Genomic DNA, 25,748 nt, shown 5'->3' with positions numbered 1-25,748 from the left:
TAAATTCTAAAGTCTCCCCCAGAAGAAACTTATAGCTTACATTTACTTTGTAGCATATATTTTATTTGTCTCCATTTCAGCAACTTGTTTCTCTAAAAATTCCATTTTGAATATTTAGGGAAAAGGTGTTTTCTGCCTCAGTGAAACATGATTTTCCCAAATATATTTTTTTAAAAAACTAATTTTTCTTATTAGTCTGAATTTCCAAAATTTTCTTGCACATCATAACTCTGCTGAAATGCTGAGTAATTTATATGATTTAAAACTGGGGGCTGAGTGCAGTGGCTCACACCTGCAATTCCAGTACTTTGGGAGGCCAGGGCAGGAGGATTGCTTGAGCCCAGGAATTTGAGACCAGCCTGGACAACACAGTGATACTCCATCCCTAAAAAGATTAACATAAATTAGCCAGGCATCATGGCATGTGCCTGTAGTCCTAGCTACTCAGGAGGCTGAGGTGGGAGGATCACTTGAGCCCAGGACGTGGAGGCTGCACTGAGCAGTGACCATGCCACTCCACTCCAGCCTCAGTGACAAAGTGAGACACTGTCTCAAAAATTTTTTTTAAAATAAAATTTGGAACATTAACAATCATATGAAATTATACTGGTGGTTTGAAGCTGTTCCCCCTAAAAAACTATCAAGTGAATCACCACTTTTTATTCTGTTTTAAAGAGGACACAGCAATGGGGAAATGGGTTTATTTGTAACAGGAAGGTTTAATTAGACCCCAAGAGTAGATTTCTGAACAACGATGAGTTTCCCTTTTCTTATTAAATATTGACAAATTGTAATTGTACATATTTATGGAGTGTACCCCCATGTTTATTGCAGCATTATTCACAATAGCCAAGTTCTGGAATCAACCTAAGTGTCCATCAACTGATGAACAGATGAAGAAAATAAGGATGCATTTCTCAGGGAGGCTGTGATGGGCACATTTTCTTCATGTGATTATGATTTTATTGTATTCCACAGGCATCATGGCAAGGTTCTGCAACGTCATCTCATGGGAGTTTAAGGTTCCATGTGATGGACCAGAGAAAGGGAGACCTACCCTCTGAGCTGTGCGTTAAATATAGCATCATTGGTCCTCAGGATGAACGACAAGGGCAGACCTCAAGTTGCTCAAGGAGCTCAGAGGTGAGGGGCATGGGTATTCTCATTGCAGTTATACTGCAATCATGTCCACATCCACAGACCAACCAGCCTGCTGGGGAATCATTACCTCCTTCACCCACTGCCACCTGCACCTCTAAGCAGAATTATGGTATAATAAAAGCAGTGCAAGCACAAGTGTAGGAGTTGAAAATGAAAAGTATTAAAGAGACTTGAATAAAAACCAGTAAGTGAAAAACAAATATATAGCACTTGCTGCAGACTGTATAAAAGCTCCCATTTTTGTCTCAAAAACTTATGAGAATGGCGTTACCAGTCATATAAAAGTACTAAGAGTTCTGATACATGTTAGACTCATTTGCCAAACAACCAGTAAGTGACAGGCATCTACATAGAGAATTTTAACACTGGGAGGAACCTCGAGAGGTTCAACGCTTCCTTTGCCAAGTTAGTAATGATGGTTACTCCTTGCTGCATGGATGATAAACCAATTGAAAGTAAGAGGGAAGGTATATACATCTTAGTGATCTATATCTAGGAAATTAAACTTAAGTTACATATTATCTATTCTCTAGTTGGAGGTGCTTGGGTGTAAGGACGATTGGGCTGTGATACTCTCACTTTACTAAGGCATCCACATTTGCTATTTAGTTCAAGGAAGAAGATGAACTTCCCAGACAGAGATATGAGCAGTTCAGGATTGAGCCCAGGCTGACTCTGTTGAAATTATACATACTAGAGAAGGGCTAAGGACTGCAGCATGAGGAATAATGAGCTTCCTAGGAAAAAAAATGCATTCATGCATTCTAAATGGAAGAATAGGAAATCAGGATGTAACCCAGGCACTGGTAGAGAGGGGCAACAGTGAGAAAGACACATTTCTTCTCTCTCAATTCCACCATAAAGCTTTGCCTCCATAAAGGAATAGGTCCTAGGAAAAGAAAAGGGGCCCAGGAACAGTAAAGCTCATCTCCACAGAAAAACCTCAAGTCGCTGGAAACATAAGCAGTGCTACTTTGAAACCAAGAGGTCAGTGTGGAGCGAAATACTGGACGGGAAAAGATTCTTCCCAGTCCAGTAAAGTGGCGTAGTGCACTGGCATGGTTCAGCTTCCAAGCGGATGTGCGGGAGCTCAGGCAATGCCAGCCTCTGCACCAGTCCCAGATTCAGCATCTGCAAGTGACTATGAGAGCAATAGGACAGCAACGCGGTACTAACGGTGATCACAGCGGGAGCCACCACCACCATCCTCAGTAGCAGCATGTGTCATGCCAAGGGTGAGAGGTAGCCCAGGCGGCAGGAAGTGGTATCCTTGGCAAGAGTACCATTTCCCAGTTATATAAGGGTCTATCTCTGGACTTTATCCAGTCAGGTAAGCTACTTAGAAGAGTAATCTTTAGCAAAACTAATGCCTAGAAATTCTTTTGATCCCTGATCACCACAAATTTTAAAACACACACATGAAAAAAATGTTTCTGATTAAGAAAAGCTGTAAAAACAGCAGGCCTTTGGCATTTGGGGATTTAATGTATTTGGTCTAAATTTTTTACCAGCAACCCTGAAATTCAATCTCATATGGTACTTCATAAACTTTTGAGACACAAATCTGAACCATGGATGTTGTGCAGAAGTGACTGAGGCCAGGAGGTCATTCAAGCCTCTACATTTCAATAGAGTTTTGCTGAAACCCCCAATTCTTCTTAGGAAGGTGCTGCACTGGAAAGAACCTTCCTTGTTATAATGATGGTCCTTTTACTATAGCAATAGTGACAGTGAATAAAATGTTAAATTATCCATGTGGTTAACTATACCTTATTGGTGACTGCCCTGAGCTATAGAATTAAATGTTAATGAATGGATAAATCAATCTACCGAATATCCTACTCAAACTGGACAGCTAATCTTGAAATTACAGCTGGCAAAGATTGTATTAAGTTTATTTCTTCTTCGAACAGGTCCATTGGCTAAAACAACACAGTTCCAAACGCAACTAGAAATCTACTCTGTTCATATCAGGAAGGAAATGTTTTCCTAGATAAGAAGCCCAAATAACAGCTCAACAATTTATCTTAAAGCCCATTTATCTTGTTGTGTTTTAGTGTGGAAATAAGCAAGCCTGAGATTCAGAATAGGTTCGAGGCTAGATACTGGCCTACTTACTTTAGTGGTAATTACATTTAATAAATGGTTGTAGGACCAATTATTCTCTCTCCACGGATATTAAGTTTGCCTTTTAAGTCGTTTTCTCAGTAAAGACTTTTTTAATCTGGTTTGTTTTTTGTTTTTTTTTTTTCCAATGCCGACCAGCAATTCTATTCAAATAGCTTTTCACCAGTAGCAGGTTTCTAAGCTAAAGAAATGTGTGTTTGGCTGGGCACAGTGGCTCATGCCTGTAATCCCAGCACTTTGGGAGGCCGAGGTGGGCGGATCACCTGAGGTCAGGAGTTCAAGACCAGCCTGGCCAACATGGTGAAACCCTGTCTCCACTAAAAATACAAAAAAAAATAGCTGGGCATGGTGGTGGGCACCTGTAATCCCAGCTACTTGAGAGGCTGAGGCAGGAGAATCACTTGAACTCGGGAGGTAGAGGCTGCAGTGAGCTGAGATCGTGCCATTGTACTCCAACCTGGGCAACAAGAGTGAAACTCCGTCTCAAAAAAAAAAATTTTTTTTGTTAGGTGACCAGATGGAAATGACCAACTATACCATTTCCAACTCCTCATCAGAAGCCCAAAGACTCTTTCAGGGTTGCCATATTGAGGAGCTCTTCACCACGCTCTGTACTTTCGACAAGCACATCCTCCCATTCTTAAAAACAGGAAAGAAATAAAAGAGTACACTAAGGTCAGTACATTCACCATTCCCAGTAGCTCATCTCTGTCTGCAAATCTTTTTGCCTGAATATGTTCTCCTCAACGCTCACATTTTTCCTGGACACATCAACTTCTTTCCTTCATCTCGATACCAATCCTGTGACGGTTATTCTAAACCCAATACAAAAGTCAAGTAAAGTGAGATATCCAAATAGAAAAAAAAAAGTAGCCTAATAAAATAATAAGACAACTATCTAAAAGCCATAGAGGGCCAGGCATGGTGGCTTATGCCTGTAATCCCAGAACTTTGGGAGGCCAAGGCAGGTGGATCACTTGAGATCAGGAGCTCAAAGTCAGCCTGGCCAACGTGGGAAAACCCCATCTCTACTAAAAACACAAAAATTAGCCAGGCATGGTGGTGCATGCCTGTAATCTTAGCTACTCAGGGGGCTGAGGCAGGAGAATCACTTGAACCCAGGAGGTGGAGTTTGCAGTCAGCCAAGATCATGTCACTGCACTCCAGCCTGGGTGACAGAGCAAGACTCCGTCTCAAAATAAATAAATAGGCTGGGAGTGGTGGCTCACTTCTGTAATCCTAGCACTTTGGGAGGCTGAGGCAGGCAGATTGCCTGAGCTCGGGAGTTTGAGACCAGCCTGGGCAACAAGGTGAAACCCCATCTCTACTAAAATACAAAAGAAATTAGCCGGGCGTGATGGCATGCACCTGTAGTCCCAGCTACTCGGGAGGCTGAGGCAGGAGAATTGCTTGAACCCAGGAGGTGGAGGTTTCAGTGAGCTGAGATTGCACCACTGCACTCCAGTCTGGGTGACAGAGCAAGACTCCATTTTAATAAATAAATAAATGCCATAGAGGGTAAATGCCTGCCTCTTTTGAACTCCTCCTTGTACACTGCTCATTATTGATGTTTTGTCAATATAAATGCTAGTTATCAGCGGGGATATTCCATCTGTCCCATGCGGCCCCTGCCTTTCTTTCTTCCTCCTTTACACTTAGAGGACATGAGGCCTTCTAATTCATCTGTTTTTTGTTAAAGAAAATGGGCAGAGAGATAGTAAAGCTCTCCTTTTCATAAACCACCTTCAACAAAGCTCTGGGGATTGTTGTCTTCTTATTACCTCATTTTGTAACATTCCCTAGAGTGAAAAAAAGCCACAATGATGATGATAATTAATTTCATTTTTTGGCTTATAGGATACCCTTATGAATAAGCCCCCAATAGGCCAACACTCTTGGTGTGACCAGGAAGTCAGGAGGATGAGAAGACAGGAATTACTCGGTGGCTTATTGGGAGCAGCACCACGAGCAGGCTGATCGGTGTGGAGAAAAAGCATCTTGAAATGAGAGCTAGGGGCTCCAGAGATAAATGTACATTCTTCACACTTTCACACTCCTGAAACGCCCCACCCAAAGTTAGCAGCAGCCTTGGAGCGCTGGATTTTTGAAGCATTTCAATGCCTACCCCACCATACTTCCTTCTCTTCTTATCCATCTTTTCTTGGTTCTCATTGGAGATGTTTTATTAGTATGAATGAATGGGCTGGTGCTGGAAAGTTCCAAGTCAGTTTTTGAAAGAGATTTGAATCTCAGATAATAGTGTCTTGGCTCATGATGGCTGACTATAGAAGACCCCTTTCCCACACACAGGCCAAATATTCTAAGCACATACACACACACACACACAAAAAGGTTGGAAAATAATGCCAAATGGGGAACCACGGAATACGAATGGAATTATGACTGCCAAGTGCAGAACATGATTCTCCAACAACAGACCACTCATGCTGGAAAGAAAAGAATAACAATATCTGTATGTACAAAGAAAGTGTCTGTACACACATGCATGCACACACATACACACACACTATATTAGGATACTACATAAAGTCACTGTACCACTTAGCTTGCTCTGTCATTTGCTTAGTAGAAGATGTCTCTCCATCATCTGAATGAGAGTTTACAGGCCGGGGTTATAATTAAGGATATTTCAAGAGTTTTATAAAAAGTTCAAATGGGCCCGGTGCGGTGGCTCACGCCTGTAATCCCAGCACTTTGGGAGGCCGAGGCGGGCGGATCATGAGGTCAGGAGATCGAGACCATCCTGGATAACACGGTGAAACCCCGTCTCTACTAAAAATACAAGAAAATAGCTGGGCGGGGTGGCAGGCGCCTGTAGTCCCAGCTACTCAGGAGGCCGAGGCCCAGGGTTCTACTGATATAAATAAAGGTTTGAATAAATAAGATATTGAGGGAAAATAGACTAATCTTCCTTACAAAAAATTACAAAGAATAAATGCAATCACTCCCTAGCCCAGGAGTTGCTGAATGTGGGGATGTGGGACTTCATGTCTAGCTTCAAAAAATTAGAGTGTAGAAAGGGAAAAATAGTAACTTTATAGTGAGAAACATGGCAAACACTACTTTCACCAAACGATAAAGATGAGCGTCATCGATCATGTCATGTAAATAGCATGTATGCCATGATATGATGTGACAAGAAGTGCACTTGACCTCTGTGGTACTCCATCCTAAAGCCCATAATCCCAGTCTAATGATGAAAAAAAAAATCAGACATGCACAAAGTGAGGGACATTCTATTAAAGACCTGATCTGTATGCCTTTAAACCGTCAAGGTGGTGAAAAATAAGGAAAGCTTGAGAAACTGTCATGGACAAGAGGTGACCAGGGACACACGGCAACTAAATGCAATGTGGCATCTTGGATGAGATCCTGGAACAGAGAAGGGACATTAATTTAAAAACTAGTGAAATTCAAATAAAGTGTGGAGTTGAGGTGTTAACACATTAGGGGAAATGCAAATCAGGAAAAAGGTGTATAGGAGATGCTTGTACTATGTTTGCAAATTTCCTGTAGATCTAAAGGTATTCCAAATTAAAGTTTGTTTAATAGAAAGATACATTGGGAATCTCATAGGCAGACTCTTAGCAATGTGTGCACATGTCATGGACATATCGTGGATTAAAGTGAAAGGATTTCAGGGAATGGAAAACTTAGGAATCAGTTGAGTCAGAAAGTCAGAGTAGAAGATTCTTAATAATCAAGGCTGGCCGGCCTTTAAGAGTATTTCGGTGGGTTTGGTTGGGTGCGGTGGTTCACGCCTGTAATCCTGTAATCCCAGCACTTTGGGAGGCCAAGGCGGGCAGATCACGAGGTCAGGAGATCGAGACCATCCTGGCTAACACGGTGAAACCTCGTCTCTACTAAAAATACAAAAAAAAAAAAAAAAATTAGCCGGGCATGGTGGCGGGTGCCTCTAGTCCCAGCTACTCGGGAGGCTGAGGCAGGAGAATGGCGTGAACCTGAGAGGCAGAGCTTGCAGTGAGCCAAGATCGTGCCACTGCACTCCAGCCCGGGTGACAGAGACTCCATCTCAAAAAATATATATATATATTATTTTGGTGGGTTTGACACATTCCCTGCTGCAGAGTGTCTTACCGTCTCTGATCAAGTGCACTCAGCCACAGCAGGGCAGGAGCTAAATAATGAGCCAGCAGATTCAGGCAAGGCAACAAGCTAGAACAATGTACTCAGGAAAAATTTAAAAAGTTAATGTTCTCCTCCAGACTAATGAAAATGGAGACATATGGAAGTTGAAACTCCCAAAACAGTCTACCATAAACAATAACATTGGATATTGACATAGATCACTAAAGTGACTCCATTTCCCAAGTCTCAGGAGAAAATCAATGAAATCTCAACCTGTGGGATGGTTCAGATGCAGCCTTGTATATTACCTTCTTCATCTGACAATTACAACTGTGTGAATGCCTAATCAGTAGTTTCTCATGCAAACCTGAGGTGTCTTTCCACTGAATTCTTTTTTATTTTTTCTTTTTTTTTTTTTGGAGACAGGGTCTCACTCTGTTGCCCAGGCTGGAGTGTGGTGGCACAATCATGGCTAATTGCAGTCTCGTCCTCCTGGGTTCAAGTAATCCTCCCACCTTAGCCTCCTGAGTAGCTGGGACTACAGGCATACAGACACGTGCTACCACGCCTGGCTAATTTTTTTAATTTTTTGTAGAGACAGGATCTCACTATGTTTTCCAGGCTGGTCTCAAACTCCTAATCTCAAGCGATCCTCCCAGTCCAGCCTCCCAAAGTGCTGGAATTACAGGCCTGAGTCACCTGCACTCAGCCTCCAGTGAATTTTCGTTGCATATAACATCTGTAGCATTCATCTGGCAGGTAGCATATGCCATCTTATTCTTTCACTCAAGGGTCTAAGCCCTGTCTCACTCAACACACATTCATTCATTCATTCATTCACTTGCTGTTTCAATAGTCAAGTTAATCAATATTAGGCATCTACCAGGCACTGTGCTTGGCATTAACAGTACATTCTTATAAGACACAACTGCTGCCCTCAAAAACTTTCCATTGAGGGCAGAAGATAGACAGCCAATTAAAAAAAAAAAACAGTATTGTTAAGGGTTATGCTGTCCATGGTGTTATGGGACCACATAGGAGGGACACCCAACCAGGTTTTAGGTTTAGAAATGATGACATGTAAATTGAGTCTTGAAAGACAACCAGATCATAAGTAACCCGAGGCCAAAGGCCCACTCATATATGCTGAATCTTCCGAAGTCTGAAGCTCAACTTCCTGTAGGCAGTAGGTATTGGAATGTTTGTTAATTATAATCACACAAAGATGGATAATATGAATCAAGACCATAATAATGGCGTGGGTCCAAGATACAAAGAGCAGAATTCCAACTCTCAAGTAGTCTTTGGAATTTTCCCTGTTCATTCTTGTGTCCATCATGCCAATCACAACTTCTGGCACATCCGTGGCACTCAATAAACGTTTCCTGAATGAATGAGCTTGCTCAGACTCACCAGATCCAATTCAACAGCAAGTCCCATGAGCTCTTATTTTACAATACTTCTTGCATCGGTGCCTCATTAGTTTTCTACTTCCATCACCTCTTTTTACTTCCCTTTTCACAATTCCTATATGGACCACTAAAAAAGATGCTACACTGGTCTCCCCAATTCTAGGCTCTCATTCCTCAACACTGCATGCCACCACATTTTCTGAAACCTGGGCTTTTCAAATAAAGTATGTATTCAAATATCTCCCCTTTGCTTACAGAATAAAGCCCAGTATCTTCCAAGTCCTCAAGCCCATTAATCTACCATTGTGGGTGTTTTTACACCGAATTCTTCCTTAAATAAACTCTGTCCCCAGATATACTTGTTAAGTCACTGCTCTCCCAAACAGTTTTTGGCTGTCCAGATTCTGCTCAAAAGTCTTAATTCAGACCAGTCCTACAACTGGCAGCTCTTCCTCCAGGTCCTTAAGCCAGTACGAACCATCACCAAGAGTGAGGCCTTCCTTGATATCCTTCTCTGGACAAGGCATGATTTAAGGTCTCTGAAGCAAGAAGGTCACAGTTCACTAAACAATTGCTCCTGGAAGGAACTCCAGAAAAGATAACTACTGGGTACCGGGCTTAAGACCTGGTGATGAAATATGATACAACAAATCCCCGTGACATGTGTTTACCCATGTAACAAACCTTCACATGTACCCCCTCAAGACCTAAAATAAAAGTTGAAAAAAGTCAAAAAGAAAAAAAAAAGAATGTTTTATCTTCCCTCCTGTTGAATAAAATATAGATGTTCTACTAAAAAAGAGAATTTATTAAAGAGTGAGTAGTTTAGTGGGAAAGGCAAATAAAGATCTAACTAGATACAGTGTCTTATGTGCAATGGGATAACAGGGAAGGTTGTCTAAAGCAGATGGGGAGGTGAGGAGAGGGAAGGACCCAGGAAGCCATAGAGGGGGAGGTGACAAGCAGCAGTCACCCACATGAAGACAACAGTGACAGAGAACATCAAGGACAAAGACCTCCATGGGTTAGAGAGGACAGGAGAAGCATAGAGTCTGAGGAGGTATAGATGGAGAGAAGCAGTAAGCAAGGCTAAGGGCACTGTACACATTTTATTTATTTTTCGTAAACTATCATGGAAATCTACATAAAGATGCAAATCTTCTGTGTATAGCTCTGTAAATGTTTACTTCGTAACCAACACCTAAAAATAGAGATAGAACAGTATTAGCTCCCCAGAAGCCTCCTTCGTGCCCATTTTACCCTCAGAAGTAATCGCTAATTCTGAGTCCTAGTTCCATGCTTCAGCTTTGCCTTTTTGTGTGCGTGTGTGTGTGTGTGTGAGAGAGAGAGAGTGTGTGTGTATCACTACTGTTGCCCAGGCTGGAGTGCAATGGCACAATCTTGGCTCACTGCAACCTCCACCTCCCAGATACAAGCGATTCTCCTGTCTCAGCCTCCCAACTAGCTCGGATTACAGGCATGTGCCACCACACTCAGCTAATTTTTTTGTATTTAGTAGAGATGGGGTTTCACCATGTTGGTCAGGCTGGTCTCAAACTGCTGACCTCAGGTGATCCACCTACCTCGGCCTCCCAAAGTGCTGGGATTACAGGCGTGTGCCACCACGCCTGGCCAGCTTTGCCTGTTTCTTGACATAAATGGAATCATACTGTCTATGTCTGTCTTCTTTCGTTCATTATAATGCCTGAAAGAGTCATTCACATTATTGCATGCAGATGCAATAGATATATATAAAATCTCTTTTCAATGCTCAATGTATTACACTGTATGGATAAACTACAATACATTGTCCATTCAACTATAGTTGGATATTAGGGATGCATCCTACTGTGAACAACTAAAATAATGCTTCAGTAAGCATTTGTGTATATGTCTTTCGTTAACCTGAGCACACATTTATTTGATATATACATAGAATTTAAATTTTATAGGTCAAAATATAAAAAGATGTGTTTAACGTTGTAGATACTGCAAACAGTTTTCCAAAGCAGCTATGAATGAAGTCCTACCAGAAGTTATGAGAGCTACAGATGCTCCCCATTTTCATCAATACTTTGGTCACTGTCAATTATTTTATTTTAATTTCAGCCATTCTTGTGTTTGAATAATGATGTATAATTTCGTTTGAATTTTGTACTTCCTTGATAACTAATGTCATCAAGCACCTTTTCATGCATTTACTGCCCATCTGATTATCCTCTTTTGTGAAGACACTTCCTGTTCAAGTGTCTTCCTCACTTTTCTGTTGGGCTGTCTATATTTTTCTTATTGATTTGTAGGTGCTCTTTACATATCCTGGATTAAAACTCTTTGTCAGAGTGTGTGCTAAAAATATATTCTTCTAAAGTTAAATTATATATATATATATACATATCCTTCTACTTTGTGACTTGTCTCTCATGCTGTTAATCAAATATTTTATAGACAAAAGCACTTACTTCTAATATAGTCCAGTTTACTAATCTAATAAATTGGGATTATTAAAACTGCTTCAAAATTTTTCCTTAGTCAAGTTGATGAAGAATTTTTTAATTACATTTGTTCTAGAAGCCTCATTTCACTTTCCAATTTAGGTTTACAACTCATATTAAACTGATTCATATTAAAACATAAATGAATATGTATTTTAATGTGGATATGCAACTGACCCAGCACCCTTTTCTGAAAAGATTATCTCTTTCCCACTGCATTACAGAGTCACTTTTGTCATAAATCAAGTATCTCTATCTGCACAGGTCTGTTTCTGCACTGTCTAGTTTGTCAGTTGATCCATTTGTTTATCCTTGCACCAATACCACACTGCTTTAATTAATCTAGCTTTAGAATAAGTTTTGATACCTGGAAGCAGGCTTTGTTCTTCTTTTTAAAGATTGTCTTGGCTATTGTTGGCCCTTTGCATTGCCATATAAATTTTAGAATCATTTTTCAATGCACATACACACAAACTTGTTGACATTTTAATTGGAAATGGATCTACTCTATAGGTCAATTTAGGGGAGAATTAAAAAGAAGTCTTACCAGCTTTTATTAAATTTATTCCTAAGTATTTGACATATTTATGTTAATGTAAATAGTAATGTTTTTAAGTTTTAGACTGGAATTTCTAATAACTAAATTTTGCCTATTGGCTTTGAATCCAGTGGCCCTGATAAATCCAGTGACAGTATTAATTCATTAAGTATATCTGTAGTTTATTTTGTATTTTCAAATTTATTAGCACTGTCTGCTAATAGTGATAATGTCATTACACATTTTCAATTCGTATATTTTCATTTCTTTTTCTTGCCTTATTGTATTGTCTACTACTTCCGTACAATGCCAACTAAAAGCAATGACCATGGACATCTCTGTCTCACTCACAATCTGCACAGATAATTTTTCAATAGTTCGCCATTAACTGTGATTCTTTTTAAAGAAATGGTTTATCAGAATAGTAATGATTGCTTGTATTTCTTGTCAGTTGAGAATGTTATCATGCATGGGTACACAATTTCATCAAATCCTTTTTCTTCCTCTGTTGAGATAATTGTATGGTCTTACTCTTTTATTCTATTAATATGATAAAATATAGTAATTGATTTTCAAATTTCATATCAACTTTGCATTACTGGAATAAAATGAATTTTGTTATGATACATTATCGTTATGTATGACAGTATCCATTGCTTATTTCTTTTAAGTATACTTTATCATCTAAACAACCAGTCCCTTGAAGGCAGTATTCTTATACTATTAATAGTTTGCATTTTTCTATTTAATCATAACACTGCCATTATATTGTAACTCTGTTTATACAACTTTAAACATCTTCAGGGAAGGGACCCTGCACTGGTCTTTGTATTTAATAACATTGTTAATAACACAGTATATGTCAAATAAGTGCTTGTTGAATTAAAGACCTCACAGCTTCCTAACACACTATCTTTCACATGAAAGACACTCAGTAAATATCTGGTGACTGATGAGTTTGCCAGTTGGTTTTTTTTTTTTTTTATGTCAATGAGTCCCATCCTCTCAAATTAACTCCTCATGTTATTGCTGGATCAGACCTAACAACATACTGGCAGGAGCACAGTAATAGGTCAAGTCAGTGAAACACAAGGCTCATTGCCTACTCTGGAGGATAAAGAAATATATTTATCACCCAATGGTCATGACATCCAGTCCCATGATGCCCAGGCAGGTAGTTCAACTTGGGCCGACTTCAACTGGCAGGCACAGTCAGACTTTCCAATGCAGATAAGGCTACCTGGGAAAGTTTGCCTCATTCTTCACTCAACTCTTTCATAAGGGCTAGATTTGTGATTTTAGAAACTGGGCTCTTTTTCTTTCTGAGTAAAATTTAAACATGCTTTTTTGGTTAAAAGGGCTATCTCTTAACAGCCACAGTTTGACCTTTCAACTGCACCTCAACATTTACGTTGTACCCTAAACTTTTAGCACATAGTCTGTGCAGGAATGGATCTTAAGCAATTGGGTAATTTTAATGTCCTCAATATATACAGTTTAAGCAACATTTCTGGTGTGAGATCGTGCCACAGACTCCACGTCTGTCTAACTATGCCATCTATCAGTCAATTCAGTAAGAGAACATAACTTATTACAATTACTGCCATGTCCCAGAATTCAAAGGACTCATCAGATTTATTTGGAGAAGAACTAAGAACTAAAAACTGTTACTTAAGTTTAAACCTGAGATAGTTATAGAAGTCTATAGAGAGAAGTAAAAACTTTCAGAGAAACTAGCCAGAAATTGGCATGTAGCTATTATACGGAAGAAGAGATGAAAAAGAAAACTTATATTCAATCATCTAGAGCTTCTCAAATTAAATATATTAAATATGATATGTCCCTATGATTATGTTAAAATAAGTCAAGCCACACCCAAGAGAGTTCATAGAAACCAAAAATTCTTCAAAAGACACTGCAATGTCAACCTGCAGTGAGAGAAGTCCATTAGTGGGTAGATATATGTCGACTGTAGTGGTGACAAGGACAGTGATGGACATGCCCTGAGATCCACTGGAAGACACTCATGAGACATCTAAACTTTCATGTCTTGACTGATGAGTTGGAGGCGGCAGAGAATCCTGCCTCCACCTATAGCTTGTCTGTGTTGTTTATCTAAAACCGCAGGAAATGATCCCAGTAAATGTTAATGTTCTTAAGCATTTGCCAGACTCTTTGTTTGTTTGTTGGATTTTTAAGGGAACATTTTAAAGATTCATTCCCTTAGGTTGAACTCTGTCTTCTGGCGCTTTACGGATCCACTCTGTGGGGTACAGTATTTTCATGGATCTGCTCCGTGGGACAAAAATGGCATTACATAATATGAGCCTAGACCGCTGTGACCAAGTGTGCTCCAATCCATTTATCCTTTGCTCCTCATGTAAACAATTTATTCCAGGAGGCAAGTGTGCACTTGGCATTTATTTACTATTCACTGGTAACATAAACTCTGTTTAAGTAGGTGCAAATTCACACTTAGAGGAGACAATCATTTTTTTAAGTGTGAGGCACTTACTAAATAAATCAAGATACTACGGCTCACTACAGGTGAGAACATTAAGGATTCTGCTTTTATGATTTACCAAATCTGTCTTCTGCTTTCTCTTTCAAATTTAAATGGGCTTTCTGAGACATCCTGCAGGTAAATGAAATGTTGCTTGACTTAATTCCACCAGCACAAGCTGGGAAGAGAAGCAGAGGTTGGAGAGAGGACAAGGAGTTTGTCTCTGCTAGCGGGACCAGCTGAGAGAGTGAGAACCAGAAAAGTCAGCCTCAGAATGGCCAGCCACAGAGCAAGCAAGGGCCCCACTAGCCAAGAAGAGTCAGGCCCCCAGATCATGGATGGGAAGGCAGGCAAACAGACAGCATAACAGGCCCAAGACAGTGAGCCAGCCTTGCCGACCAAAGGACCACTCACTTAGCGTCCAGGATCATCATACAGGCTGATCTCAAATTTGAAATCTGGAAGCTCTTTGGGCGGAGTGAGAGGACTCAGCCCGAGAGCCAGGCAGCACATGAGAAGTCATATACCTACAGTTACTGTGTATTGAGCATTTAATACAGGCCAAACACTGCACTAAGTGCTTTGTATGCTGCAGCAGTCTTGTGAGAGTTGGTCACAGATGTTCCCTTCCTTCTGGGTCTTAGTTGGATCCCCTTGTGCTACTCTGGAAGTGAGCCTTGACCATGAACCTTTCTTTGGCCAATACACATGAGTCATATGAATGGATGATTTCTGGGCGGAAGCATTGAAAGCCTAAATCATTACATGATTTTCCAACTGCTCTTTAGCTGCTTTGGCAGCCACAAAAACAATATCAGAATGGAGCTTCCATTGGGGAAGGCAACCAAGATGAGGATGGTCCCCAGCCAATAGGCACAGGTGAGATATGTGAGTGGAAAGTATACTTTTGTGGTGTCCGAGTCTCTGACATTTGGAGAATGTTCGTTCCTGCACTACAGACATGGATTGTCTTGTTTCATCATGGCAAACCAGCGACTTCTCTAAGGGGGAACACAGTTGTGCATCTTGGTAACTGTGAGCCCTTTGCCCACAGAATTAATAAGAAATGATATCGAAGTCTAAACCCAGATCCCTCTTACCAGAGCTCCTACTCTTAACCACACTTTGACAGGGCTAATTGAATAAGTAGGAGAGAAAATAAGGCATCTCCATCTTCATAAATAGCACCAGGAAACCTCCGTACAGTGCAGCTGGCATAAAACCAGGCAACAAAGTAGAGTGGGCTTTGCATCTCTCCCCCTTTAAAAAAGAAAAATGTTCAAAAAAGCATACAGCACCAAAGGATGCCAGCCTAACGCCATGTTATCCTCTGGGATAGTCACATCTTATTAAATGGTTACCTCCAAAGCAACCCAGCCCTAGGGAGGCTGCAAGAGCAGGGGTGGATTAGGGGGTTTGGAAGTAGTCCCTTGCTCCTCTTGCTTTGCTGGACCAGAATCCTTCACTTTTACATTAGACCTAAAGTAAATACAGGATCCTACAGAGAACAGAACTTCCACTGTTTCCCAAGCCTAATGCCTTCCAAAGCTCTGGACATTATGAAGCAGAACAGGAAACAAAAGATTTTAACAACCAAGAGCATTATTTGTAACTAATAATACAACATTCTGTGTATAGCCAGCAATTTTACTTTTTCCTGAAATTTCAAAGTGGAATTCAAAGTCCAGAATTCTTGTTACAAAACACGACTTCCTCGCAGCTTCTCATTCATTATTTTAGTATGGAATGATTCCCTATAAACATTTATTTCTTAGTAAGTGTTCATCTTAAGTGTCGACCATCCAGTGACAGGAACCATATTTAAAGATTGATTCCAATCCTCAACTAATTCAGGTCATTTTTTCTTGTCCAACCTGAGAATTGGCCCAGGAGCCTTTAAATCAGAAAAGAAGAAATAAATTATTCTCACTTTTAGCAAAGTGGGTGGAAATCCATTCTTTGGTTGTCTGCTTTATCTCACATGATTGACTTTCAAATTAATCTGTCCCTCTGAAGTCTGGACAGAGCCCACACACTGCCACATTTCATTTCAGGGGAATTCTGTTATTATGATGACCAAATATGTGTGTCATTTGAAGTCATAACTTATTTATTTCCTTAATACTTAGATTGGCTTTTAAAACACCAGCAAAATAACTGAGTAGGCTGTTTTCAGGCATATGAGCTCCATCATAATTATTAATTTATTTTTTCAACATCATAAAAAAGTGGCCATCCATTTGATTAGACAGACCAGAAGGGTGTTTTTAAACTACCATATATCACCTTTGAATTTCACATGACACGCTCATCCTAATCCCTGCAACATATGAATCAGAAGGTACCATATATGTTCAGAATGTTGTTTACAATGAAGTCAACATTAGATTTTCATGCTTTCTGTAGCAATGATACCAGGTTACATTTGTTACAGGTTTTTGACATCTCAAACATTAATTTCTATTAGAAATTACCATCAAACTACCTGAAATATTATAGTGCATTCAACATGACGTATATTATAAACAACTAGCTCTTGAATTCAAAAAAAATTTATATTTGTATACTAATTTAATTTTTCATAGCACTTTCATTAATATTAATTCATTAAAAATGTTTGTGATGTTTCAAAGGAGCAAGAGAATACCACCAAGAAATTTATTTAAAGCCCCCTTTCTAATTGAAAGGGTGTGTAGAGAAAAACATCAGAATAGATACATGCATCTCTCATTAAATGTAGTTGAAAAAGTAAAACAAATGCTACACTGATTTAAATATCAAATGAGGAGAATGATTTTTTTAAAAATGAATGCAATGCTCTCTTTTGGAGTATCTGAGTGAAGAAGAAAGCATAGACGCTCACACGCTTTCAAATAACCACATCTTCCTTTCCCTGGTCTCCAATCCTCAGAGGAGGCTGAGCATCCCATACTCATGCAGAAAGGTGAGACTGCTGTGGCACACATGGTATGACTTGATACTTTCAATGAAAATCTAAAAGTGAGAAAGCATTTAAGTATAATGCGTGCACCGCTCATGACTCAAGACATAGTCATAGAAGGCTGCACTACTGATTTTCAGTAAGACAATAAAGGAAATAGACCAGCTAAAAGCACAAACTGCAAAAGAACATACATTCAGAGTGAAACTAAAACGAAGATATGTTCTATCACCCTCCCAAGGCTAGACTGTTATCCCTGATACTAAAATCAGCCACATCATTGGTTGATTACATGCTCTTTGCATGTAATGCATAAAGATGCTGTTTGCCCCCTTTAAACTAATAACACTACCAGCCCCTTCACTAATTCTGGAGAGGGCATGTTTAATGGATACGTTGCCTTTCAAACAACTTGCCATCCTAGAAACCTTCAGCGACTTCCATGGTCTTAAGGATATGAGGCATCCCTTTGACATTAGCAAATGGCTCTTTACACATAAAATAGTGCTGTTATCCAACTCAAAGCTTCATATTAGAGTTTTCAATGACTTCATCAGGCCCTCAGAAAGCAGGCACAGACCTTCCTTTCAGATTATTATAATAGAGAAATGCCCCTTCTTCGCGTGTTTCCTCCTGGGAAGAAGCCTGTTGGTGCTGCAGAGCCCAGGAGGAGTGCTTTGTGGGGCAGATGGGAAGCAGGTCGGTGCAGCAGCTGGAAATGCGTGAGTTCCAGTTCTTGGTCTTATCTTTTTTATCATTGTTGGCGTCCTGACCCAAATACAAGGAAACCTCCACATTCCATTAGCAGACTCAATTTGGATTCTGCAGCTCTGCAGGGAGAAATAGCATCTTCTCCTTAGCTAGTTGTGCTGCACTCTTGAGATAATTCTCTTAGTTTAATTTTAACATTTGGTTTAAGAAGATGCTGATGGATCAAATTTGAAACTGTGGATCCACTAAACGCCTTTTTAGGTTTTTTTTTTTTCTTTCAAAATAGCAAGCCTTAGGAGCTCAACTCCAGAGCCAATTCACTTCGCGTGAAGTTGGCACTCCTTGGGAGTAGAGGTCCCCTCTCACCGGCTCCCACCCTCCAGAGGGGAGGATTTCTGGGGAGCCCGACGATCCGCTCGCTTTTAGCCTTTCTCCTTGCAACGCGCAAATCCCTCCTTAGTTGGGCTCAAGTAGAGAGGATCACCAACTGCTCATCCCAGCGAACACTCTGCAAAAAACTCTAATGGCTTGTGCGCGGGTCCACGCTGGTCGCTAGCGGCGCCAACTTTACTCATTCGTTAATTTGCTAGTTTTTGGACTGCGTAAAACAGCCCCCAAAGACGCGGGCAAACGCCGCTCTAAAGCCCACTACCATGCAACGCCGGGTTGCTCGGAGCCACGCTGGTGGCACTTCTCCTTCGTGCTCACTCTGCACAGGCACCTCCAGAACCCCGTGCAAATGAACCCTACCGGGAGACGCAGGTGGGCAGGTCGGGTCGGCAGGGACCAAGAGCCTGAAAGGGAACCTGCCCTCCCCTCCCCGCAGCCCGGTCATTAAGGCAAGAAACTGCAGGCAGAGAAGCCCCCGAATCCGACCTAGGACGCGGGCGCCTGCCAGGATCCCCTCGCCTGCCCCCCGCGCCCCGCGCGCGCTCATGCCACCACCACGGGGAGGGTGCATGCGGCAGGTGCCTGGCCGAGGCCCCCGGGAGCGAGTCGCCCTTACGTGCTCCAGCTTGTCTTTCCTCCGAAGCCAGACGCTGGCGCTGTAGTCCTGCTGCTTGACGCTGCTGTAGAAGTTCGCGCCCACTCGGGTCAGGCTTGGGGAGGGCTCCTTGGGGCGGCTTTTGAGCCTCATCTGCTCGAAGCCCTCATGGGGGCAGGCCGAGAGCCACTCGTGCTGCCGGATCTCCATCCTGACATGACCGGGCGGCCGCCGGCGAGCAGCGGACTCGGGACGGGCGCGCGGGGAGCCGGGCGCGGAGCGGGAGCGGGAGGCCCAGCGGGAGCCGGAGGTGGAGCTGGAGACTGAGCTGGAGGAGCGAGCGGGCGCGGGGAGCGCGGGGTGCTGAGCGCCAGCTGGGAGCGCGGCCGGGCGGGAGGGGGCGATCGCGGGAGGCGCGGGGCGGAAGGAGGGAGGGCGAGGGGCGGGCAGGGGCGGGGGCGGAGGGGGACGGACGGGGAGAAGGGGGACGAGAGGGGACAGGGAGGGAAGGGAACCTGCTCCGGGGAGACAGAAGTGCCCGGTGCGGCGGCGACGTCGCCCGGCGGCTGCGGTCCCGAGCGGGCGCTCCGCTCGCCGGCTCCTTGCGGCACCTACTGGGACCCGGGCCGGCTCCCGGGGCGGCGGCGGCGGCGGCGGCGGGGGTGGGGTGCGGTGGGAGGGGCCGCGGCTGGCCCAGCCAGCCCGCGCCTGCAGGTTGGTGCAGTGAGGAGCCGCCGCCGCCGCCGCCGCCGCGGGGCCAAGGGCTGCGAGCCCGGCCGCCGCCCCTCCCGCCGCGCCCAGGCCCGGGCGGCCGCGCTCCCGCTCCGCACCCGCCTTTCCCGAGCAGGCTACACCTCTCCCTGGCGCATCTTTACTGGAAAGCCGGCAGGCGAGGGGAGAAGTGAGCGCCGTCTCCGCGCCTCCTCGGTCCTGCTGGCTGAGCGCGGGGATGGCTCCGGAGGGAGACACTCAGGAAACCACCTCCGCCCTTCCCGCATCTCTATCCAGCGGCGCCCCCTCACCCTGCCCCCGGCTCGCTTGGGCTGCGCCTTCCCCCATTCTGAAAGTTCACTAACTTCCCACCCCAAGGGACTTAGAGCAGAGGGTGCCCAGCATTCCCCCCTGAAATAGCCGAGAGACATGTGTTTTCTTGAGCCTTACACGCTACTTTCATCCGATGGTGTGGCGATGCAAATACGCCCGGGGGCAGTAGCCCCTCGGGCAGGCACGCGGGACCGGTTGCTCCCCAGCCCTCGGTGTCCACCTAGAACCAGGCTCCCCGGGCCGCACCCATTCCGATCCTGGGAGGGTGATCCAGGGCTCCTCTGCAACGCTCCGCTTGTGCGGTGACTGTTCCTTAGGTGGACGTGGCCCAACTGCTGTGCATGTTTCTTTTCTCTGTTTCTAGGCCCCTAGGGTCCAGGCTTTTCCTTCGGGGCCCAGCCAAGCGTGATGATTATTAGGAATAGGGTGGCATGTTCGTGATTAAATCTTCAATCTCTTCATCTTTTGCTATCTTTGGTGTCAACCTCTCGAAACATTTTTTGGTTTTATCTAAATGCTAAACAGCTGGTGTTCAGGGTGTCTCGTGTCTGGTTAAAAGCTTGGGAAGTGTATGGAAGCTGGAGAGGTATACAGGGGATTTTAGAGGGTGTTGCCAAGGGTAAACTGAAGGCTCTCTAGCCCTGGGCAGAACTGCCCTACTTGAATGACGGTTTCAAAGACATTCTGGCTGGGATTTCACAAACTTTTAGGAGGACAGGGATTGTGTTTCATATCTTTTCAAAGTCTCCATTTTAAAAAATGGTATAGTAAAAATAGTAGTTGAAATAAAATCCTGTGCACATTCAATATGGGGATGAAACAACTAAACACAAATACACACATTTTGGTTGTGCTAGGTTGGTTTTCTTAGGAGCTGAACTATATTGTGTAATAGATGCCCCGACCTGTGGGCTATCTCTAAGTCTCATCTTATCCTGCAAGATAAATGTTATTAACCCTCCTTTCCAGTGAGGAAACTGAAGCAGAAGCAGAAATTACACTTCAAAACAAGGATACGAACCAGATTGAAAAGCTATGAAGGCCAGGCGGAGTGGCTCAGGTTTGTAATCTCAGCCCCTTGGGAGGAGGAGGCAGGAGGATCACTTGATCCCAGGAGTTCCAGACCAGCCTGGGCCTACACTAAAAATAAAATAAATTAGCCAGGCGTGGTGGTGCGCATCTGTGGTTTCAGCTACCCGGGAGGCTGAGGCGGGAGGATCGCTGAAGCCTGGGAAGAGGAGGCAACAGTGAGCCGATATCGCACTGCAGCCTGGGCGACAGGGCAAGACCCTGTCGGAGGTGAGGCTGTGAAAACTATACATTCCATTGTATAGCATCTCTGATAATTTTGTTTGTTTGTTTTGTTTTGTTTTTGAGATGGAGTCTCGCTCTGTCACCAGGCTGGAGTGCAGTGGCGCCATCTCGGCTCGCTGCAACCTCTGCCTCCCGGGTTCAAGCGATTCTCCTGCTTCAACCTCCCGAGTAACTGGGACCGCAGGCGCACGTCACCACGCCCAGCTAATTTTTGTACTTTTAGTGGAGACGGGGTTTCACCACGTTGGCCAGGCTGGTCTCTCAAGTGATCCGCCAGCCTCGGCGTCCCAAAGTGCTGGGATTACAGGCACGATCTGATTTTTTTATTATTACAATTTGCCCTACTATTCACTGTCCCCCAGTTTTTACTATTAAAGTTTAGCCTCCATAGCTTATGCTTTCTTTAAAGTATAACCACACAATTTAAATGACGACAAACAATTATATAGTCTTTTATAATATTGTTAACAGAAAGATGTTATTGCCCTTCTGCAAAGAATACCTCTGCCTTTTGCTGTATGAGATTAGGTATTTGATATATCCAAACCTTGACAAGTGATAGATATCCAATTCAGAGTAATAATGAACTGTTCTACTATAGAAGAATTTAAACAAATGGTTTCCATATTGTGCGAGATTCTCAAAGTAGATTTTTTTTAAACTATACCTTTATAGGACTATACATAGTGACTGCAGTAGTTGCTACTATCTCCTTCTTTTTTTTTTTTTTTTTTTTTTTTTTTTTTGAGATGGAGTCTTGCTCTCTCACCCAGGCTGGAGTGCGGTGGTTCCATCTCGGCTCACTGCAATCCCCACGTCCCAGATTCAAGCAATTCTCATGCCTCAGCCTCCCAAGTTGCTGGAATTACAGGCATGCACTATCACACCCGGCTAATTTTTGTTTTTTATTTTTAGTAAAGGCAGGGTTTCACCATGTAGCCCAGGCTGGTCTCAAACTCCTGACCTCAAGTGACCTGCCCGCCTCGGCCTCCCAAAGTGTTGGGATTACAGGTGTGAGCCACCGCGCCCGGCCAATCTCTATTTTTTGAAGAAGGTACACTGGTGGTATAAATATGACAGCATACTACTGAATTGAGCATTATAATTAATTCATAGATCACATTTGTTATGATCCAAAATACTAGTCAAAGTATAAATTTTTACAGTTTCATACTTACTTGGTATGCAGTGCCAGACTCAATGAACCCAACAAGTTCAAATAAACCTGGGTGCAGACTTATTCATAATTATTTTTCTATCTTGGATTCTTGTCCAAGTTCATCGTTTATGCCAGTAATATGGAACTTGCTTGTTGACCTTCAAAAGAATATTTCATATAAAATTGATCCCAACGGAAACTGTTGTAGGGAAGAAAAATAGTATTTCTGAAGATGGCCAGGTATAATATGAGAATGTTGCACCAAAAATATTACTGAAATGTATAATTACTAAATTTCTACATTAACTTCCACAGCACTTTTGCCAGCACGTTTTCATAGCCATTACATTTTCTGAATGCAACACGGGTGTTATGGACCATCCATCCTACTAGCCCATTCGCTTCTTGGGAGCTGGAGCCACTCCTGATTCTTTACCGTGCTGTTAGTGCCTTACGTATAATAAGCTTCCAATAAACTATGGTGAATAAATGACTGAATGGGTGCTAACACTTGGCGACATGTTTTTGCTTCTTTATTTTGAAAAATACTGGATTTGACATTAAAATATTTAGATTTTAGTACTAGATCCTTTAATTACTAAATTGTGACTTTCATGGTTTTCATTGTATTTCCATAGGCTTCAAGTTCATCCAGTAAATGGGGAATAATCATTGCTACCTCAAGTGATTGCTACAGGGATGACACATGAGAAATTTCTGTATAAACTATAGAGTCCAATGTTACTGTTCTTAGAACTTTCAGGCACAGAAATATTCTCTATGTCATTCTAATAAGTTATCATTTTCATTAGCAGCTATATCAATTAATCTTGATTGCTTATAATTAATTATAGAAACTGCACTCAGCTACAAATTTGAATTCTATTGAATTCAAACCTAAACTGAACAGATGTCATTGACCAGGAATTGTTAATATTGTCTGAATTAGGCACTTTGCATTGTCATAAAATGTAAGACCAAAAGTATCAAGAAGTAAGTGGGAGTATTTTATTAAAACTTTCATAGTAATGATAATACCTTACATTTCCACAATAGTTACATCTGTAGCACATATCACATTTACTCCTTGGAAAAATATCTGAAAGTAGTCTTGGTACTTGCTATCAGTTCCATCTTTCGAAAGGAGGAAACCAAAGCTCATGGAGGTTAAGTGACCTGCCCAAAGCCATGTAAGTCACAGAGTCTGGTCAAAAAGCCAGGTTCATTGACTCTCAAAAAAGGATTTCTTTTTTCACCATGTCCGATAAAAAAATCTCAAATATATACTTCTTAGCAATTATAAGTTGTATTTTTCACAGGTGTAGTGTTGCCAAGTATTACTACATTTTGTCAAAGGTTTACTACTGAAGAATAAAACATGTTAATACTTAGACCTTCCCTAACAGCATGCTTTATGTCCTCCTCAATTACCCTTATACTATACAAGACCATATAAAATCATTGACCCGAGAATGGCTCTATTCTTTGTTGTCAAGAAATAGATTCAACAGCTAAAAACAACATGACTTTCCTAACCACATATGTTAATTATAGGATTTCTCTAGAAAAAATTGAATAATTTAATACCAGTAGAACAAAATTAAAGTAGTCCCAGATTGAAAATGTTTTCTGAAGAATACATAAGCATTAATATGAGAAGGGTCTTCTATGTTACAGTATTTTCTTTAGCCTCGTAGTTATTATTGATTAGTTATAAAATGACAATGAAGGTTTTTTAAATGTTACATATTTAATAAAGTGAACTTATCTATGTACAAACTTACTTTCGACTAAAGATTCTCATTGTTTGACCACCTACTCCAGTCACTGTGTGGGCTGGTCCTCAGAGGCATTATATCACTTTTTTCTCACAAAATCCTGCAAAGTAAACAGAGCCATCCCTATGTTACAGATGAGGAAACAAAGACCCAGAAAGAGTGACCTGCCCAAGAGACACAAGGACCAAGGGGTAACACTGTGGCTGAAACTCAGGGTGGCTCAACTCTAAATGCCTTTACACAACACCAAACTGTATGGTCTTGCTTGGGTACATCTCTGCTGGGCTGAGAGCCCCCACAGTGACCTGGAGAGAACTGCGGAGGAGAGGGAGAGGTCAACTAGCCCCCAGAACGAGATCCTGGTAGAGTGGGTTTATACTGTGAGGCCGAGGGTCCCAATTTACTTACACAAGGAGAACCAAATCAGATGGCACTGGGATCTTCCTTCCTTCCTCCTTCCTTCCTTCCTTCCTTCCTTCCTTCCTTCCTTCCTTCTTCTTCTCTCCCTCCCTCCCTCCCTCCTTCCTTCCTCTCTCTCTTTCTCTCTTTCTTTCTTTTTGAGACAGAGTTTCACTCTTGTTACCCAGGTTGGAGTGCAATGGCACAAACTCGGCGCACCACAACCTCCACCTCCTGGGTTCAAGCGATTCTCCTGCCTCAGCCTCCTGAGTAACTGAGATTACAGGTGCCCACCACCACACCCAGCTAATTTTTGTATTTTTAGTAGAGATGGGGTTTCACCATATTGGCTGGACTGGTCTCGAACTCCCGACCTCAGGCGATCCACCTGCCTTGGCCTCCCAGAGTGCTGGGATTACAGGCGTGAGCCACCATGCCTGGCCGGCACTGGGATATTTCTGAGAGTTAGAAACCCTGGTTGTCGTGTTGGGTCAGTTGACAATCAACCAGCTGTGGGGACTCAACCAAGATGCTTTACCTAATTGAATCTGTCAAGATGCTATGGTTTGGTCACAAGGTTTGGCCTTGCAGTAGAGCCTTGGACAGATCCATCACATCAACACAGAAAATTAGAAAATGGCTGTCCTAAGAATAAATAAGTAGAAAATAGGATCGTTGAAATAATCTAGCGCGACTAAAAGCTTCTGGTAGCTAACAAAAAAAATCTGAATTCTCCTGACTCAGTGTAGATGGATTAGGTTAATCAGACAGTTGCCTAAGTTGGCACTTCATTTGGCCTTTGTGCTCACAGCCATGGAATTGAGAACACTTCAAAATCACCCAGAATTCTAAATTCCACTTTGATTATCTGAGGTGATCTTTTATGTATCAATCATGGTACCCAGCATAAAGTATGTGCAACTCAACAGTAAAAAAGGAAATATATGAAGATAATATAAGCCACACTGTAATTCTTAATCATGCTTACATTTTTGAAACTGAAACCTAACCTTAATCAAGTGATAGGAGAATGATGTGTATATTTGGACACCCAGGTAAAACAGACTTTGACTG

At 42.4% G+C, this 25,748-nt stretch overlaps 1 protein-coding gene across 3 annotated transcripts in view; it reads right to left on the bottom strand.

Annotated features, from left to right (window-relative positions):
• The window catches only part of PLD5 (phospholipase D family member 5), a 447,689-nt gene extending 422,158 nt beyond the window's left edge, over window positions 1-25,531 (bottom strand). For 2 of the 3 annotated variants that reach the window (XM_054660981.2, XM_063790086.1), the window contains exons 1-3: window positions 25,213-25,531; window positions 24,282-24,375; window positions 22,517-22,696 (exon numbers count right to left, since the gene is read on the bottom strand). Coding sequence is in view for 1 of the 3 variants with exons in the window: in XM_514306.9 (XP_514306.2) it covers window positions 19,002-19,190 (189 nt within the window). In the remaining 2 variants the exon portion in view is untranslated. Of the gene's footprint in view, window positions 1-19,001; window positions 19,598-22,516; window positions 22,697-24,281; window positions 24,376-25,212 lie in introns of those variants that run through there. The other variant, XM_514306.9, reaches the window with a different exon arrangement.
• Window positions 25,532-25,748: the final 217 nt, after the last annotated feature.

This window comes from Pan troglodytes, chromosome 1 (assembly GCF_028858775.2).
Source record: "Pan troglodytes isolate AG18354 chromosome 1, NHGRI_mPanTro3-v2.0_pri, whole genome shotgun sequence".
NCBI classification, from domain to species: domain Eukaryota; kingdom Metazoa; phylum Chordata; class Mammalia; order Primates; family Hominidae; genus Pan; species Pan troglodytes.
Note: the sequence above shows the minus strand (reverse complement) of the source record. Positions and strands in the feature narration are given on the sequence as shown.